This window comes from Grammomys surdaster, unplaced genomic scaffold, assembly GCF_004785775.1.
Source record: "Grammomys surdaster isolate TR1022 unplaced genomic scaffold, NIH_TR_1.0 133, whole genome shotgun sequence".
Lineage (NCBI taxonomy): Eukaryota > Metazoa > Chordata > Mammalia > Rodentia > Muridae > Grammomys > Grammomys surdaster.
Genome location: NW_021604591.1, coordinates 12,936,450 through 12,956,674, shown reverse-complemented (window position 1 = coordinate 12,956,674; position 20,225 = coordinate 12,936,450). Strand labels below are relative to the sequence as shown.

The following is a 20,225-nucleotide window of genomic DNA, read 5'->3' as shown; positions in this document are numbered from 1 at the left end:
GGTGAGGATAAAGACATATAGAACAGGATCATGGCTCAGGCTGACCGTGGGGAGGGGATTTGGTGAGGATAAAGGACGACCGACAGGTGCAGGTGGACAGGAAGATTATGATATCTGGTTGACAAGAGTTAATTGTATATTTGAAAATTGCTTGTAGAAAAGATTTTGATGGAGCTGTCAGTTACACAGATCTGATGATAACACACAGTATACAAGTCTGATGAATCTGTACAGCTATTATGAGTTATTTAAAATATATTTTAAAAGTTTTCCTATGTTAAGTTCAATAGCTTGCATTCTTAGGAGTAAGTTGCTAATTAATTATTTTCCTTGTGAATGAACCATACTCTCCCGTCTTTCTTGTTTCTTTGGATGGATTGTAATTTATTTGAAATGTAGGCATTTGAATATATGTGTTGAATGAATGTGGCAACTATGGAAATCCAGCTGTCCCCTCTCCTTGATGTTTACCACTGCTACTTGTGTGGTTGCTTTTTTTACTTAACGACTTTTATAAAGCCTGCATTTTTTTTTTCTGAGACAGAGTTTCTCTGTGCACACCTGGCTGTCCTGGAACTCACTCTGTACACCAGATTGGCCTCAAACTCAGGAGATGTGCCTGCCTCAGCCTCCCGAGTGCTGGGATTAAAGGCATGTGCCACCACTGCTCAGCTAATGTCTGTTTTCTTTGCAGTGTGTACACACTGATCTCTCTGGTTGGTTGGCTTAGCGGTCATCTGGTAGTGAAGCAGAGGTTTCACTCAATGTCTGGACTGACAACAAATTGCTCAGTTTGCACATGCTCTCTGTATGTCTGCATGTTTATCAGGGAAAAAGAAAACTCAGCCTGCTTGCCTGTCAAACTGGGGCATGAAGGTTCAGATTGATGAAGCAATGGCTCTTCTTGGGTCTCAAGTCTGTTGATTTGGCTGGAGCTCATACTATCTACCACTTGTTCTGGATCTCTGCCTCTCAGACTTGGACTAGAGCTATACGTCACCAGTCTTTCAGAGCCTCCAGGGTGCTGACTGAAGAATTTGGGACCTCTCAGACTTTGTAATTGCATGATCCAATTCCTTATAATAAATTTCCATACATACACACACACACACACACACACACACACACACACACACACTCATGTGCCACCCACATCGGTAGCCTATGATTCTGTTTCTTTGCAGAAGCTCTATGAATACAACTCATGAAGCCTAAAAGAGATGAATCCATCGTCTCTCTGTAACTCTCAGTCCAGGGACTAGGCCACACCAACAACTTTATTTGGATCCCATTCAGCTGGAGGTAATCTTGAGAAAGATGAAATTGTAAGAACATAAAGAATCCTGCTCTTAAATGTATTTGAACATAAGGAGCAAGGGTCACTCCTTGTGTGATTATGTGATTGTTAATCATGTAATAAATGCTACACAGGTTCTAATAGATTTCCACTAAATTGTATTTTAATTTTAGGTAATCTCTCTTTGGCTCAAATGAAATTTACACCTGCGCTTACCCTTCCTTAACAGTACACATGGCTGAGGACTAACCCAGTTTATTTATTGAGTAAAGGTAATTTGGATGGAAAAGTTCTGTTCTACAGGGGAGGAACACAGGATAAGTGTTGGTAAGGCTGATAACCATATCATATATACACATAATATACATACATATTATATATATGTATACACACAGACAGACAGACAGACACACACACACACACAACTATAACCTTGTGGTGTGATCTTACCGTTCTGCATAACCGCTCTCTCTGGCAAACCTTTGAAAGGCGCCCATGGGATCAGAGCCAGTGCTCAAGATAAACACCAGGGGTGTGCTGCTTGACATGTCCTGATACAGGGTGGCCAGGTCCACTGGAGGTGTCTCAATAAACTGTTTGCCAAGATTCTCTATCACAAAGTCTGTAAGAGCAAAAACCACCTGAAAGTTGGAAAGAGGAAAAAAAATATTAAAAGTAGTATTCGGGTTCGAGGCCAGCCTGGTCTACACAGTGAGTTCCAGGACAGCCAGAACTACACAGAGAAACCCTGTCTTGAAAAACCAAAAAAAAAAAAAAAAAAAAAGTAGTATTTGGGGTTGAAGACACTTTATGTTTCTATCCCAGTTTTCTATCTCTTAAGAGGAGGGTGCTCTGTACTTCGGTAGTTTAAGAAATACCTTGCTTACAAACTTATTTTTAAATTATATGTACGTCTGCATGTGGGCATGTGCATGTGAGTGCACATATCTTTAGAGGACAGAAGAGGGCACTAGATCCCCTGATGGTGAGTAAGCCGTGCGCATGCAAGTGACCAGCCGTTAGCTGCCTGAGCTGGGTGCTGGCAATCAAACCTGGGACCTCTGAGTGTGTGAGTGAGTGTGTGTGATTGTATGTGTGTGTGTGTTTGTGGGCACACATAAAGTACATATGTAGGCATGCATGTATGTAGCTCAGAAGACAACTTTAGAGGATGGGGGTCTCTCTTCCCACCCTGAGATCAGGGCACCGAACTTAGATTTTTGGGTTTGCATTGCAAGTGATTTTGGCACTGAGCTATCTCACTGGTGCTCACTAAGGTTTTTTAAGGAATGGAATTTCATCTTTGAGTCTAAGCATGCTTCGTCTTTAGGAGGCTGAACTTGTGTGCATGACTGTAGTTCCCAAGGAGATCACATGTGGTGTGATGACAGACATGTGTCACCATGTCTGCCCCAAATCCTATTTACTTAGCAAGTCATTTTCTAAAGCAAAGACAGGGGCAACGTCCCTGAATGATTTGATGAGGGTATCTAGTTGGCAGGGGAGATGTCTGGCATATTGTCATTTTTGAACCTCCTTTTCAGGGTGATCTTGTTCGCTGTCTCGGCTGGCTTAGGTTTTTGAATTCTCATTTTAAAAACACAATCTGATTCTAGACTCTTCATGTTAACTTGGGAAGCAGATTTTATTTGGTAGCATGAGCCTTATAAGGTGATTGGTGAACTGTGCGGGTAAGCATTTTCAGTAAGCCGTCTGTGTGCTGGTAGCGATGCCTGCTGTTTGTAGCTTTTATCATATTTTAAAAACTAATTTATTTTTATTTTGAATTTTGCGTATATGTGTGTGGCTATGTGTTTGTGAGTTCGGTGTCTGTAGAGTTCAGAAGAGGGAACCAGACCCCTGGAGCTGGGATTACAGGCAGCTGTGAGCCAGTTTCCTTGTTACCCCTCACATCTGTCAGCGTTCCACTGGTAGCCTCTCTCCAAGTTTCCTTGAAGACTTGCCGTGTTTCAGAGCCTCCCTTCCCAAAGTGTTAACGATTTATCAGGCATGCCTCTACCTCCCGGTGCTGGGATTAAAGGCGTGTGCCACCACTGCCCAGCTCTCTCAGCCTTCCTCCTGCTTCTGTGACTATTTGTTTTCCTTTCCCAAAGGTGGGACTCATCAGAGAATCACCATCCTTTGCCCAGTGACCTCTCATGGTGCTAAGTATTATTCTCCCAGAGTCACAATAGCCTCTGTGGTTTTACTTTCCAACTGAACAGTGATGATTCTGTATTCTAACACACACTTCTCTCTGGAGTTTCTAGACTGCCGTCTACTCTGACAGCCGGCGGGCGCTGACAGCTCACTGACATCTTTCTCTCTCTGACACATGCATTCTTTCACATTGGCTTGGTTTTTGGTGCAGCTATCCCCACTGGTACCCAAAGCAGAACCTGGGAGCCATGGCAGTTCCATGGTCACATCCGTGTCCTCTTGACAATCTGCTACTTCTGTGTTAACTCAGGCATCCATGATCGCCCCCACAGACTACTTTAGTAATTTGCAAACAGGTCTGGAGACTATTCCCCACCCCTCTATTTTATGCCTCCTCTTGTCTTTAAGATTAATTCTCTGACAAAACCTCCAAACACACTGCAGTCCCACGTGAGAAATGACAACACTTCTCTAATAGTGTGCAGCTGACAGGAGGTGGCCAGGCTCCCAGCGGGCTTTTTTCTTATCCCGGAGGGAAACACGTTCAGCTCAAACCATCATCTTTATTTTTAAAGCTGTTCCCTAAACTTGTTGTTAGCCGTAAGTAGATCCACAACTCACAAATCTTCGGTGGGAATGTCATGACATTGTCCTTTAATTACAAAGGACTACTCACCTTTTCTTCTTTACAGCATTTAATAAGAATTAGCTTATGGAAAGAGCTGAAGTTTGAGCCCCAAACATGGTCCTTTTCCTCCTCGTGTCTCTGTTTAGGGTATCCTTCCCAGTTCTGCGGGTTAATATAGGTCTCGAAAGATCCTGGAGAGAGAATTTTAAAAGACGCCTTAATCCAAGCAGCTTTGACTCTGAAATTAAATAAATACACGTGGCTAGCTAAAAGAAGACACCTTCTTTTATCCTTACTGCCAGGCTTTTAAGACACAAGTGTGAAAAGATTAACCTCTTCCCTACTCAAACTAGTTAGAAAGCGAAGAATTTAAAAGGAGATGGCAAAATAAAATCCAACAGCAAAACACAAACAAACAAACAGAGATGCTAAGAATAAAGGAATGTATAGAAATATTATATTAAGCAAAAGGGAAATTGGAAATGATTAGAGTAACCTTGGGTAAAACAGAACCTAAGATAATCATGATTAAGTGAGGCAATAGATCAAGTTCTACTAATTAAAATATAAATTACATAATAAAAATGCAATAAAATAAAGACATGTATGAGACAATAACGTGAAATCTATCAGGCAGTTTCTGTTGGAGGTAGAAGGAAAAGCAGAAAAGAGCACAATAATTTTAAGAACTAGCCCACAGGGAGCCTGGAGAGGTGGCTTAGAGGTCAAGAGCTCTGACTGATCTTTCAGAGGAACGAAGTTCAGTTCCCAGCTCCTGCAGGGCAGCTCACAATCATCCATAACTCCTGTTCCAGATGATCCAGTGCCCTCTTCCGACCTCTGTAGGCACCACACATGCATGTGGTACACAGGCATACAGACACAAAGCACTCAATAAACATAAAAATAGATAAATCTAAAAAGAAAATTAAAGAAATAGCGTACAACTATCAGCTTTCCACAGAAGTATTGAGTCGGCATATGTAATTTTAGATCAATAATAGATGAATAAACTGGCATATATCCAACACTATGCCTGATACACACAGTACAGCATTCTTCCCATATCCCCTCCAGCAATGCAATGTTCCCAAGAAATGAGCCTGCATCTCACTTGAGGGTTAGGATGCTAGTTAGTTCTTTAAAAAAAAAAAAGATATATTTTTATCTTTTATCTTTTATCTTTTATCTTTTATCTATCTATCTATCTATCTATCTATCTATCTATCTATCTATCTATGTGGGGGATGGTATCTGCATACATATATACAGGTGTCCACAGAGGTCAGAAGAGGGCATCGGATCCCCTGGAGCTGGAATGCTGGGCATATCTTCTGAGGGCCTGATAGACACTTCAGAATTGAGTGACACTTATGTCCTGACTCTTGTAGGGGGTGAAGGCTATCACGGAGTGTGCACACAGGGTGTGAGTCAGAGCGGTGCTTATCAGCTGAAGGTGCCTACTTCCCTGTGAGCAGCAGAGGGGAGAACCTCTCATTGTCGAGCCAAGCCAATCCAACCCAATCTGTTTTCTAGTGCTCTGTCATGCTTAAATGTTGTATGTTTAGTTGCGTGTAGAGGCAGAGGTAGGCAGATCTCTGAGTGTGAGGGCAGCCTGGTTTACAAATTGAGTTCCAGGACATTCAGGGCTACAGAGAGAAAACCTGTCTTAAAAGTACGTGCACACACACACACACACACACACACACACACTCATATATAGTTTTATTTTAAAGATGTATTTGTTTTTATTTAATATTTTAATGTAACATATTTATTATTTGGTAACTGTGTATATGCATACAATATATTTTGAATATCTCCGTCGACTCCTCACCATAACTTTCCACAGATCCGCCTTCACTCTTCCATCCAGTTTTTATTTTTATTTGTGTGTAGTGTGTTTCTGCGTGAGTGGGTGCCCAGGGAGGTCAGTAGAAAGCTTCTGGTCTCTGGAGCTGGAGTTATGGGTGGCTCCGGGCTGCTGCTATGGGTGCTGGGAGATGAACCCCTGGCCCTCTGGAAGATCAGGAAGCACTCAAGCACCGAGCCATCTCTCCAGCCTCTGCATATGCTAAATAATTACTCTCAACTAATAAAATCTGTGGCTCTTGAAAACCATAGAAGGCTAAGTGTTAAGATCATCCAGAGGGTAATGTTACAGTTCAGATCTTTGTTGCCTGTGAGCCAAGGAGGTGAGCATCGTGAAGAGGTGGGAGGGACTCTGAGATGTTGGTACTGCCCCATTTCTCAAGAAGCGGTGGTTCATAAATGTGTACACGTATGAGGATAAGTGGTTCTTCTGACTTTTCCTTTTTTTTTTTGAGACAGGGTTTCTCTGTGTAGCCCTGGCTGTCCTGGAACTCACTCTGTAGACCAGGCTAGCCTCAAACTCTCGAACTCAGAAATCCGCCTGCCTCTGCCTCCCAAGTGCTGGGATTAAAGGCATGTGCCACCACCACCCTTTCTGACTTTTTAGTACAGGTTCCATTCCTTAAAAAAGTTCAAAGGCTCATGGAACACAGCTATAGCTGCCTTAAAATTGATGAAACAGGGGCTGGGGGGTGGCTCAGTGGTCAAAGTGCCTTCTGTGCAAGCATGGAGACCAGTGTTCAGATCCATTGCACCCAGGCATTATTTCTCTTGTCTGTAACTCCAGTGGTAGACAGTAGAGGCAGGTGGATCTCAAGGGCTCTCTGGCCAACCAGGCTAAAGGAAATGGTTAACTTTAGGTTCAGTGACAGACCCCATCTCAAAAAATAAGGCAGAGTAGACATCCAACGCCAGCTTCTGAATAAGCCAGTATGCTTCCCCATACAGTATATAAACACATGCATCACACACACACACACACACACACACACACACACACACACACACACGATGTAAAGTAGCCATGAAATATTCAAAATTCATGGACCAAGCATTCAATGCAAGATATTGTAAAAGCAATTCACCTATGATTTCTTAAAAATAAAAGTGTTTTTTTTTTAAAGTGCAAAATATAGACTTTGGAGAAAGGGTGAATTCATGAATTAAAGTCAGAATTCAGGAGCTCCCTTACCTCTCCCCCTTATCAACAGCACTCTTCGTCATCTTACCTAAGGAAACAGAGATGGGATGCAACAGTATATTTTTTGTAAGTCCTTCAAAAATTGGAAATGATTCTTCTAGGTCACAGCACGAGAACCACATGTGAATGGGCAGCCAGGGAGCTTCCGGCTTAGGAGGTCGCTCCTGCACGGGGACAAAGAGAACGTGAGCAGTTTTCAGAGACAGCCACAGTAGCATGCTCTTCCACCTTGTCTAGGGGAGAAAGAAACTGTAACAGCATGTTAGAAACAGCCATTCTCAGGGCTGGGAGATGGCTTGTGGGCAGGGGTACCGGCTGTGCAAGAATGAGGGCTTGAGATCAGAGTCTCAGCGTCAGTGGAATGATTGGGGTCAGGAGGAGGATTGGAACTTGCTGGCCAGAAGCCTAACCGAAACCAGTGAGCTCTCGGCCAGTGAGAGAGCCAAGGAAGGAAGAGCGCTAGAAGAGGGGACCTACCCAGCATTCTGTGCTGGCCTCCACCCATGTGTTCATGGGCACCCCCAGGGGTACACCCCCACATACAATCATTTTCTTAACACAATTAGTAAGATATGGTGAAATAGGCACGAGTGGGAAAGACAAGTGTGGTACTATGGTAGTACCACTGGAGGCTGAGGCAGGAGCATCCTGAGATCAAACCCAGCCTAGGCTGCCTTGTCTTAAAAGCAAGGAAGTAAGCAAGCTAGCCAAAGGCAGAGTGCTGTGACAATCCCAGTTCTCAGCGGATGGCTCTGACCATGAGGACAGGCTGAGACTTTCAAGTTGACACTGCAGAGAGCAGAGTTGACCTGGTGAAGGAGTAAAGTCAAATCGGCTATGCTTCCATTGAGGGTCTCCCGAAACACCCCACGCCCACTGTCTCAACTTCAAAACACTTTTATGGTTAATGGCCCCATGTACAACTCTCGTCCAAAGAGTCCAAGATGGTCTCAGCCTGGAAGGGTGAGGAAAGCTGAACACAGGAGTAATATCAGCACCACGACAAGTAAAGATTTAATTTTACGGGGATGGAGAGAAGGCTCGGAGGTTAAGAACACTTGCTCGTGTTGCAGAGAACCTAGTTCAGATCCCAGCGGCCATGTTAGATGGCTCATAACTACCTGTGACTTCAGTTCCAGGGGATCTAACATTCTCTTCTGGACTCGGCAAGCACTCACATGCACTCCCCCAACACACACACACACACACACACACACCCCATAATTTAGCTGTGATAAATACATATGGAGTTATTTCAGATATTCCTAGAAATCTCCCTTATAATGCTGGCAATATTCCTTGAAGCACTTACATAAGGCTGAAGAGTTTTTTTTTTTTTTAAGAGAGTTAACTATGACTATAGGCTAAAACTAGTTCTCTGACATTTCCCTAAATAGATGCCTGGGATTTCAGACTATGTTTTCAAACACTTTGTTGCATACAACTAAAATATCATTGAATCTAAGCCTCTAAAGCATACAACCCAATGATTTCTGAACATCAACAGATAAGTGTGACCATTCCACAGCTGGTTTTAAAAGCATTAATCCTGTCAATATCAGACTATACATAAGCACACCAGGAGACATCTCAGGCCCAATTCCAGGTCACTGCAACAAGGTGGCTAATGCAAAGAATGTCACACCAAACTTCTGGTTTACTAGGGCACACGGGGTTATTTTATACTATACGGTAGTTTAAAATGTATATCCCTTAATTCAAAACATCATTGCCAGAAATTACTAATGATCATCTGAGTCTGTTGAGTGGTGACGTCTTCACCAGTGCAGGGTCCTGGGGTTGGTGGCTGCTGACTGCTCAGGGTGGGGGCTGTAGAAGCATTGAACTGTTGTTCAATGCAAATCTTGGCTCATTCTTTTACAACAGACTTCTCTGCAGCTTGAGGCGAGACTCGCAGCTTCTCACCCACAGCAGAACACCTTTTAGAATTGGAGTCAGTTCTCTCAAATCTTTCTCCTTCAAGTAAGTTTGTGTGATGGTTTATTTTATTTAAAAAGATTTATTTTATTAGCTCCCCTCCCCCTTCTGTGTGTGTATGTGAGACGTGTGAACAGGGACATTCAGAAGTTTTGTAAGAGCAGCAAATGCTCTTTTTTTATTTTTATTTATTTATTTTTTATTTTTTCGAGACAGGGTTTCTCTGTGTAGCCCTGGCTGTCCTGGAACTCACTCTGTAGACCAGGCTGGCCCCGAACTCAGAAATCTGCCAGCTTCTGCCTCCCAAGTGCCGGGATTAAAGGCGTGCGCCACCACCGCCCGGCTCCAGCAAATGCTCTTACTCATCGAGGCAGCTCTCCATTTACTTGGGTAACATTTTAATTCTCTTTCATAATCTTTAAAGTATCTTTACAAGAAGTAGTTTCCATTGCAAGAACTCACACCCTTTGGGCTATAAGAAGCAGTTCTGGTTTCATCGTGAGATGGTGGCAAATCAGTTATTCTCTCCCATTCCCCAGGCAGTTCTAACTCTAGTTCTCTGGATTTTCAAGAACGACATCTATACTTCTTTCCTGTACAGAGGTCTGGGTCATCTCAAAGTCCCCTAGGAGGGATGAAACCAACTTATTCTACCTTCCTGTTAACCCCTCTTTGAAATCACAGATACTCGTTAGTGGTGTCTGGATGTTGATTCCTTTACAGAGGCTTTTGCCCAGATGTCTGGAAGAGTCACATTTTATCGCAGCTGTATGTGCTCCCTAAGTGGGGAGAATAGAAAAATCCATTACCTTTTGCCCCACTGGGCTGTCCAGGAGATGTTGTTCCAGAAAGCATGGTGATAACATTTACCTCATACATTTGGTGAGAACGCTTGCATGTTCTTGAACACTGTTCACCGGAGTAAAACTTTTTCTCTCCTGAGCTGCAGATCTTTACAGTGGGCTTGAGATGTTTAACGACTGTGTCGTATACAGGTGTCCTCTCTAAAGAGATTTGTTTTTATTTGTATTTACGTGTATATTTCGTGTTTATATGTACTCATGCATGTGGGTGCACGCAGAAGCCATTAGAGGGTGTTGGATCCTCTGGAGCCAGAGTTCTAGGCAGTTGTGAGCCACAAATGTGTGTGCTGAGAACCAAACTCAGGTCCCCCTCAAGAGCAGCAAGCATTCTTAACTGGCCAGCCTCTTCCTAACCCTTAGATGTGCTTCTCCTCGGGCTCTACAGCTACACTTAGCACAGTACAAGAGTTTTACTGTCATTCACATTTTTTAATTTTAAAAAATACTTTTTAAAAACAAATTAGTTATTTTGTATCATGTGCATGAATGCTTTGACTGCGTATATGTATGGGCACCGCATGCATGCAGTGCCCAGAGCGGCCAGAGGAGGGCACTAACTTCCCAGGAACTGGAGTTAGACAGTGGTGAGCAGCTATGTGGGCACTGGGAACTGAACCTAGGTGTTTTGCAAGAGCAGCCAGTGTGCTTAACCTCTGCTCCATCTTTCTAGCCTCAGTATCATTCTTTATGTGCTAGGATTCGGGAACCAGCTTGTTGTCTGAAGCTTGGAAGCTAGCCATTGGATTCCCCTTTCTAGCCACAAAGGCTCGATGGCGTCTTCTTTCAAAACAGAGGCTGTTCCGTTTAGGTTGGGAAGCAGCACCTGCTGCTTCACCGTGCTCTTACAATGACAAAGAAAGTTTGTTTCCTTTACTGTCTTTTCTGTTCTCAAACTTTACTTCTGCATCTTCTTTACCTTTCTCTGCCATCACACACTTAGCGAGCTGGCACCTTGCCTGGTGTTTGAGGGGATGCAGTGCTGGGTTGATCTTATTTTTTGATCTTCTTATCATGCCTATGCTCACTGCAGTGCTGGCTCTAATTTTCTTCAAGAGGCCAGGTGTAGCAACGCATGAGGCAAAGGCAGGCAGATCTTTGTGAGTTTGAAGTCAGCCTGCTCTATGTAGTGAGTTCCAGGACAGCCCGAGCTACATAATAGAAAGACCCTGTGTGATGGTTTGTATATGCTCAGCCCAGGGAGAGGCACTATTAGAAGGTGTAGCCTTGTTGGAGTAGGTGTGTCACTGTGGGTGTGGGCTTTAAGACCCTCATCCTAGCTGCCTGGAAGTCAGTCTTCTCCTAGCAGCCTTCAGATGAAGATGTAGAACTCTCAGCTCCTCCTGCTCCATGCCTGCTGGGATGCTGCCAGGTTCCTGCCTTGATGATAATGGTCTGAATCTCTGAACCTGTAAGCCAGCCCCAATTAAATGTTGTCCTTATAAGGACCAAGAGTTGTCTTGGACATGGTGTCTGTTCACAGCAGTAAAACCCTAACTAAGACACCCTGCGTCAAAAACAAAACGAAACAAAACAAAACAAAACAAAACAAAATCCATCAAAATCCAAAACCCAACTAAACAAAGAAACCATGCCTCCCAATAACAACCCAACAATTTTCTTCAGGAGCTCCCCCTTTGTTCTCAGGGCTCTGCTCTTTACTTGGTGCAGGAGGCATGGCTTCCTCAACCTCACTCACCCTTGGCTTTACATTCCCAATGAGAACCTCATGATGCTTCTTCTCATCTGAACATCTAGAAGTCAGTGCAGGGTCATCAGTTGGGTTCATTTCTTTCTTTTAAAAAACATTTTATTTTATGTGTATGGATGTTTGCCTGCATGTAACGTGTGTGTGTGTGTGTGTGTGTGTGTGTGTGTGTGTGTATGTCTGTATGTGTGTATCCAAGGAGGCCAGAAGAGGGCACTGGACTCACTGGAACTGGAGTTATAGGTGGTCGTGGGCGGCCATGTGGGTGCTGGGAAGAGAAGCTGATCTGCAGCAAGAGCAGCAAAGCCTTGACAATGGGGTTGTCTCTCCAGTGGCTAGTTTCTTTTATTTATTTGCTATTACAATGTAAGGCCACTGCTTCCTTGGGTGTGATCCGTGGCACCCCAAAACATTACAGTAGCAGCATTGCTTATCTCTGAGCACAGATATAATGACACTAAGAGAATGACCGATGTGTAACCCAGAGTGGTGGAGCAAGCCTGTGCTGTTGGATAACGGCCTAGAAACGCTCTGGATGCAAAGTTATCATTAACTTTTAATTTGTAAAAGACATGACTGCAGAGGCAGCGAAGCTAAGGGCTAGGAGATGAGGCACACATGGACCCTTTTCTATTTTTGCTCATACTCCCTCCCCTCCTGTCCTAGGTAGCACCAAACTACCCTTGGCTGGTGCACAGTTTTCCATAGATAATGTTTTATACATGGGAATTAATTTTTTATATCATTCCAGAAAATATAATGTACCTGGTAAGGCAGCAAAGCCCTTGTGAAACAAGATAAAATTGGAATTGACTAGAGTTCAGCCAAATAGGTGACAGTATAAAATATATCTCCAACCATTCTAAAAATTTAAGCTGTGTTTGTTTGTTTATTTATTTATTTTGCAAGTGTGTGGGTGCACACACGCCATGATGCACATGTGGAGGACAGAGGAAAGTTTGTGCAACTCATTTTTTCCTTCTGTTTTGAGGGTCTTGAGGAGTGAGCTCAGGTCATCAGGCTTGGGCAGCAAGTGCCTTAAACCTGTGAGCCATTTTGTTGCTCTAAACATTAAAAAAAAAAATCACTTACCTTTCATTTTAATATTTTTAATGACAGAAGGAAAATTTTAATTTTAAAAACTTCTGAGAAATTTCTAGATAGAATTTCTGTGTGGTTTTTGCTTGTTCTTTTTTGAGAGGATCATATGATGTAGCTCTGGTTATCCTGGAACTTGTTAGGTAGACCAGGTTGGCCTTGAACTTACAGAGACCCACCTACCTCTGCACATATCCTCCACATTCTGGGATTAAAAATGTGTGCCACTAAGCTGGGCCTTTAATTGATTAGTTAATATAATTAATTAATTTTGATTTCTGGATTTTTTTCTTTTTTTTTTCTTTTTTCTTTTCTTTTTTTTTCTTTGGTTTTTCGAGACAGGGTTTCGCTGTGTAGCCCTGGCTGTCCTGGAACTCACTCTGTAGACCAGGCTGGCCTCGAACTCAGAAATCCGCTTGCCTCTGCCTCCCAAGTGCTGGGATTAAAGGCGTGCGCCACCACCGCCCGGCTGATTTCTGGATATTTTTAAAGCTTTGAATTCAATGGCTTTTAAACCTCTTTTAGATACGCTGCTCACGAGGAACAGCAGTAAGCAATGGAATAGACATGGACTATGGAGGCTTAGACACTTTTGAATCAGTCTCTCCCATGTGTTAATGTGTTCTGGAAAGTTCTTTAGTTTCTCTGAGCCTCTGTACGAGAAAACTCTTCACATTTGTAAGATAGTTAATTTTTTAAAAGAAAGATTGCCTTTCTTTGTGTTTTTTAAATTGTGTGTTTGTGTGTGTATGTGCACTGTGTGCAGGTAGCCATGGAGGCCAGAAGAGGATGTTGGATCCTTTGGAGTTGGAATGGCAGGTAGTGACAGCTATCAAATGTGAGTACTGGGAAACAATCAGGACCTCTGGAGTAGGAGTGCGTACTTTGAACCACTGAGTCAGCTCTTATTTCACAGATAATTAAATTTCTAGCTCACTGGCTAATCCTGATACCCCTTTTCTATGGTGAGGACAAGGCTACATAGGAGGCGAGATATCAACCAAATGCTACAGCCAGCTGGTGCCTAGCTGAGCTGTAACCTGATCTCCTGACCTTTGGGGGTTGTCAGGTGACTGCCCGCTGTTGTGGTTTGCACATGAAATGGCCCTCACAGCCCGCCTGTTTGAACAGTTGGTCTCTAGCAGATGGTACTCCGGGTAAGTGGCCTTGTGGAAGCTTTAGGAGGTGGAGTCTTGCTAGAGGAAGTGGATCACTGGGGGCGGGTCTTGATGTTTACTTAACCTACCCCCAACTGATTCAAACTCATACAGATGTTATCACTTGTAGCCACATGTTGCTTTCAACCTTTAAACCCATCCCACTTCTAGTTCTAGCTCTGCTTCTTGACTATGGATACAATGTGACCACGTGCTTCCTGCTCTGCTACCCTGTGACTCCCCCCATGTCCGTCCGCCCCTCCCCCCCCCCCCCGCGCGGGGACTGTGTGCCCTCTGTTGAGTGCTGAGTTCTACTGAACACTTCCTCAAGTTGCTTCCTGTCAAGTATTTGGTCACTCTCTGGTCACAATGGTAAGAAAAGTGACACACACGTTAATAGGTGGAAGAGCCCTGCGCACCCCGCCGGCCCCCCTCGTCCCAGGTACCTTCTCCATCCCTGCAGAACCTCGGAGGAAGAAATTCCACTCGGCCTCAGTTAGCTGCTCTTGCTGGCGCATGATGTCAACGCAGAGCATGAAGCTATAGATGAGCTTGTGCTGCTCAAAGAGTCCCCGGGACACGTTGGTGTACGCAGTGAGGAGGGTCTGCTGCAGGAGGATTTCCAGACGATCCTGCAAGTTGTCACTCTTCTCAGACGTTTCGATTGTTGTGTTGAACAACTGAGGAAGGAAGAAAGGATTTGACTAACTCGCTGTGAAGCAAAAACTGTTCTTCCCCTCTTTCCCATTTTGACATTCCCTGAGCATTGTGGCAAGCAAACACCGGAAAAAAATTCTAGATCTCAACTTAGTGTGTGAGATTCGTCTTCGGCATCACTCCCACCTCACTTTTCAGAAATGGACCAACGACAGACTCTTAATGATGCTCATAGCAGGTATTTCGGTGACCACAGGACGGACTGTAGAAGGCAACCTGGCAGCAGCAGCCTCCTTCACATCAACAATTCACACTGTGAACTACCTGCTCAGTCATCCTGCTGGTCCAAGAAGCTGACTTTAAGAGAGACTCCGATCCCATTTCCTGTCTGGAGATTGTGAAAGTAGGCCCCATGCTCAAAGATGTCCCATTTTACTGGGAAGGCAGTAGAGATGGTGACACTTCAGGATCAGGGACAGGAGGTTGGAGATGACTCTATATGTATTTCTGGCAACATCTGAGCCAGGCCCATGTTCTCCCTGATTAGCAGGGCATAGGGGAAGAACATATTATTGTAGACAACTGTGACAGTCCCTTGTAATTCTGGTTGGTGAATTACTAGCATGGTTATTTTGATTTCCTCACAAGGAAAGAGGATACTGTTTTGGGTTAGTGTTCTTTCAGTGTTGGGGATAGAACTTTGGCATGTGGGCAAAGCTCTACTTCCAAGTTATCTTCAGTCCCAGACTTCCTGAGACAGGCTCAGGCTAACACAGTCCAGGCTGGCCTTGAACTTCCTAGGTAGTACAAGCTGTCCTTAAGCTAAAAACTCTTCTGTCTCAGCCTCTCCCGAGTGCTACAATTATAGTGTGCTCTACCACACCTAGTAGTAACGGGAGATGGGACTTTTTTTGTTGGTGGGGGATACTGAACCCCAGGTCTCACACATGCCAGATAAGTACTCTTACCACTGAGCCTTGTGCTCCAGACAGTAAGTTTTCTTTAAAAGCCTAGGAAGCTGCAGAGATGGATGAGAGCTCAGAGAAATGTAGTGTCTTTGGTGCTAAAAATAAGACATTAAATTATAGAGCGCTCTAAAGAATTTTAGTGTGGAATGAATTTACGGCTGGATGATGGAAAGGATTAGGAGGCATGGATGTTTCAAAAGCTTCCCCTTCCCAGATTCTTTCTTTGCCTTGTGCTTGTGGATGAGATGTAAGTTCTCAGCCACGTCTCCAGTGCCGTGTCTGACTGCCTGCTGCACAGCGGCCATGGACTCTTGCTCTGAAACTGTAAGGCACCATTAAATGCTTCCTTTTATAAGATGCCTTGGTCATGGTGTTTTGTCACAGCAAAAGAAAAGTAACTAAGGCAGTGGACAGTGTCCTTTCTTGGGCTGTTGTCCACAAATACATTTTGGGTTTCTGATTTTTCTTTTCAAAGTATAAACCCTTTGGGATTTGACCGTCTCTTTTCTCTCTTCCTCCCTCTTCCTCTCCCTTCCCCCACTGCTGCCTCAGCTGAGGTATTTTTAGAGCACTCTCACATTCCTTTCTTTTAGTTAGGATTTTTAAAATTTTTTTATTTATGTGTATCTTTTTCTTTCTCTTTGTATAAATGTTTGGGTACCCACAGACGTCAGAAGAAGGTGTCCGATGTTATGGAGCTGGAGATACAGGTTTGGGTTCTGGGTACTGAATTTTAGACTTGGGTCTTCTAGAAGAGCAGCAAGTGCTCTTAACCACTGAGCCATCTCTCCAGCTCCACATCTGTATGTATGTATATATGTATGCATTTTTAATTTATGTATGCCTGCATGTTCTATGTGAATCACAAACATTCCTGGTGCCTGTGGAGGTTAGGAGTGGGCATTGTATCCATGGCACTGGAGTTATGGATAGCTTTGAGCTGCCATGGGATGCCAGCACAGCGAGGCCACTGGACTGCTGAACCATCTTTCCAGCGCTCACACATTTATTTCTGGATGGAGATTTTAGCCTTTGAAAAGCATGGATTCCCAAGCAGCAGGGATAAGAAGGTACTGTCTGAGCCATTTAGGTGGTATTAAAGGAGTTAAAAATCCTTGCTTGGCTTTATATCTGCTAACAAGAACAAGATCAACAACAACAACAACACAACAACAACAACAACAACAACAACAAAAGACCTGAGATGGGAGAGCCCAGATCTGTGCTGCAGGAATTGAGGGGTGACCGCAGTGCACAGGACTTTTAAAGGAGGCTTAGGTAAGAGCACTGCAGAAAGAGAACCCAGGCCCTCTAAACAACAGGTTCTTGCTTGTCTCCATCTCACAGCTAAGTCTTCTCAACACAGGACATGTGAGTTTCCAATGGGGTCTCCTTCTGTCCTGCAGTTCCAACTGCTGTGGGGCCCTGGTTGGAATGACAGTAGCCATTCAGACCAATCTAGCTCATGTTCCTAATCCTTGTCCAGGCATTCCTGTTTCCATGGGAATTGTTTGACTGCTATGGATGGATGGATGGAAACAGTCTCTTCACTCAAGGGACTCATGATGTGCACAGCACCACAGAGGACGGGGGACAGTGAGCTTTAGCATGGCCTCTTGGGAGGTCAGACTGCAGGTGGAGAGAGACACCGTCCACCGGAGGCAAGGCAGGCTTAGTGGCACAGGAGGCAGTTCAGATGAGAGGAGTATTTGCTGGCATTGCTGGATACCCTGCTCATCTGGAATCTGGGTGGCACCCTCCTCCCTCAAGTTTGGACTATCATGAGCAACTTGCCAGACCTCAGCGTGAACGCTGTGCATGCCACTTGGGGCTGGCCCACCTGGGTTCTCTGTGCCTTTGCTTCGGGGGAGATACCCTCTTGGTACCCACCCCATTTTCTTGTAGCAAGGTGGCCACTGACTGTGAGCACCTTTAGGATGCTGTGTGATCCTGTGTGCATGGGGTTTAGGCTGATCACTGTCTGCAACAGCAGTAAGAGACTTCCGACATCTCACCATGTGTCCCTGATGAATACCATGAGCCAGGAAAGCCAGACAATGATAATTTGAAGAAAATAAAAATGTATTATAAAAGAGGGAGGGGTTATAAACAAAATATACTGCTTTTTTTCTACTAAAGAATAAAATTCCATTAAAAAACAAACGAAAACAAAAACAAAACACCTATAAAGAACCTTCTGGGAAGAAATTTAAATTCTTCCAGAGTCAGTTCTTATTGAAATCAAAATATGTGCTCAAGGTTGCACTTTCTGCTCCAAATTGCATTCTGTGTCTCACAGGTGACACTTTAAATCATCCAGTGGTGTGAGAACAGGACAGACTTGGAGTGAGGCACAGGACCCCTGTGAGTTAGGAATTAGATCCCAGCAGGACTCCTGCCGGTGGGCCCACTTGACTGGGCCCAGCTATGCACTCTTCTGATGTAAACCTTTGCCTGGCTCAAACGCTTTGGATTGTGTGCTTATTTCCTTGTGACACTAGATTAGAGTGGTAACCCAGCCGTGCAAGTAGTCAGTCAGGTGTGTGGCAGGCCTTCCTGGAGGAGGTGGCCTTGTGGCTGGAAGATACTGGAGAGAGGGATATCAGCACAGAGGAATCAGTGAGTCTGGACAGTGGGAGTGGACCAGCTTCGCTAGTGTGTCCCGAGGAGTCAGGCATATTTGTAGTTCTCCACTGTGAGCCACAGAGGAGAAGGCCTTTGTTGCAATGTCATGTGTAGGAACATGGAGGATTAGAAAAGTGGCATTAAGCTAAATTGCTCTGCATAGAAAGGGGACAGCACACTCTCTGAGAGCTGGTAAAGGATGGGGAAATGGAGAGGGGTAGATTGGAAAGCACAGAGTAGAAGACAGATAGGATGGCCAAGCCTATCTAAGACAATCCCTGAGGACTGTAAGTAACAACACTGTACTCTTCTGTTGGATTCCTGCTTAAATGAATAGTGTTTAACTGTTTTGACTATATTAAAAACATACAGGTAACTGGGAGACTATGGCTATGCTAAGCTGCCTCTCTATAGTCATCGTTTTACTATCTCTATATCTTAACATGTTATAGACCTGAACATATTATGCACAATACGATTTCTTTTTTAAGAAACATTTATGTATTCGCTTTACATCCCCATTGCTGCCCCCTCCTTCTGGTCCCCCCTCACACAGTCCCTCCCCCATCCTCCCTCCCTTTCTCTAAGAGAGTGGCATCCTCCCTTCCATGCCACATCAAGTCTCTGCAGGGCTAGGCATCCTCTCCCGCCTGAGGCCAGAGAAGGCAGCCCTATTAGGGGAGCATATTCCACAGACAGGCAACAACTTTAGGGACAGTCTCACTCTAGTTGTTGGGAACCCACATGAAGACCAAGGTGTGCATCTGTGACATGTGTGGGGGCCTTAAGGGTATAATAATATTTCTTTTTTGACTTTCTTTGTCTTTTTCCTTCCAAGCTTTTGTACATATATAGATTGCAGATTGCACATATTTTACCTCATACCTAAAAAACTTTTTTTTAGCTAAAATTAAATTTTTTTGACATAGACATGACAGGGGGAGAAGGGAGTCGGAAGTTTGGGCCAGCGAGGCACTCATACGGTGAGCGCTCTGTCTCCCCGTAGTCTTCAGTGATCCCAACAGAGCTCGCTGAAGCTTCGTGACTCAGAATAGATACCCTGAGCTCGTGGTGGAGACTGAGCATGGCTGTAAAGACGGTGAGACATCAAGTCTTCTTCAGGAGAGAGGTGTGAACGATAGGCAAGAGAGACTGAGATAAAACTGTCACAGTCGGATAGTGAAACAGAAAAGGAAGGAGTGATGGAAAGAGAGGCCTCTGGACCACAGCCATCAGGGAAGACATTCCGGGCAGGGGTTAGGGCAGACAATAACCAGCTCTGCTAAGGTTGGTGCCACACTACCAAGCCTACTGCAGAGTAGAAACAGCCAGCACAAAGTACAGAGAGATTCCCTTCTCTCTCTCTCTTTCTTTTCTTTTTTTTCTTTTTCTTTTTTTTTGGTTTTTCGAGACAGGGTTTCTCTGTGTAGCCCTGGCTGTTCTAGAACTCACTCTGTAGACCAGGCTAGCCTTGAACTCTCAAACTCAGAAATCTGCCTGCCTCTGCCTCCCAAGTGCTGGGATTAAAGGCGTGCGCCACCTCTCGATCAAACCCAGTGCTCATCGGCGTGGCTAATGTTGCTAGCCAGGTTGCTCTGGGGATCCCCTGGCTCTGCCCACCTGGCATTTGCTCTAGTCTTCATTCTTGAGCAGAAAACACTTTAACTATTGCCTCATCTCCCTAACCCCTAAAGCGAATTTCAACCTTCCTAAGGCTGCGACCCTTTAAAATATTTCTTCATGCTGTGGTGACCTTCCAATCATAAAATCATTTTTGTTGCTACTTTGAAACTGTAGTTTTGCTATTGTTATGAAAGGAAATGTAAATATCTGATATTCAGGACATCTGGGATGTGACTCCTGTGGAAAAGGCTGTTCAATCCCTGAAAGAGGTCACGACCCACAGGTTGAGAACCATTACCTTAACAAAAGGCATCATTTAACAAAAGGCAGGCAGACCAGAGGGAAAGCAAGCAAGCTAGATGAGAGAGCAGAGAGAAAAGGAGTCTTGCTAAGCTCAGCCCTGCCATTCCTCCACAGACTTCACACACACTGA

The 20,225-nt window shown here is 44.3% G+C and overlaps 1 protein-coding gene across 1 annotated transcript in view; it reads right to left on the bottom strand.

Moving 5' to 3' along the window:
- The window catches only part of Dnah6 (dynein axonemal heavy chain 6), a 206,444-nt gene that overhangs the window by 27,963 nt on the left and 158,256 nt on the right, over positions 1-20,225 (bottom strand). The window contains exons 60-63 of the mRNA XM_028762489.1: positions 14,366-14,599; positions 7,187-7,322; positions 4,134-4,276; positions 1,748-1,938 (exon numbers count right to left, since the gene is read on the bottom strand). Of these exons, the coding sequence (XP_028618322.1) occupies positions 1,748-1,938; positions 4,134-4,276; positions 7,187-7,322; positions 14,366-14,599 (704 nt within the window). The remainder of the gene's footprint in view (positions 1-1,747; positions 1,939-4,133; positions 4,277-7,186; positions 7,323-14,365; positions 14,600-20,225) is intronic.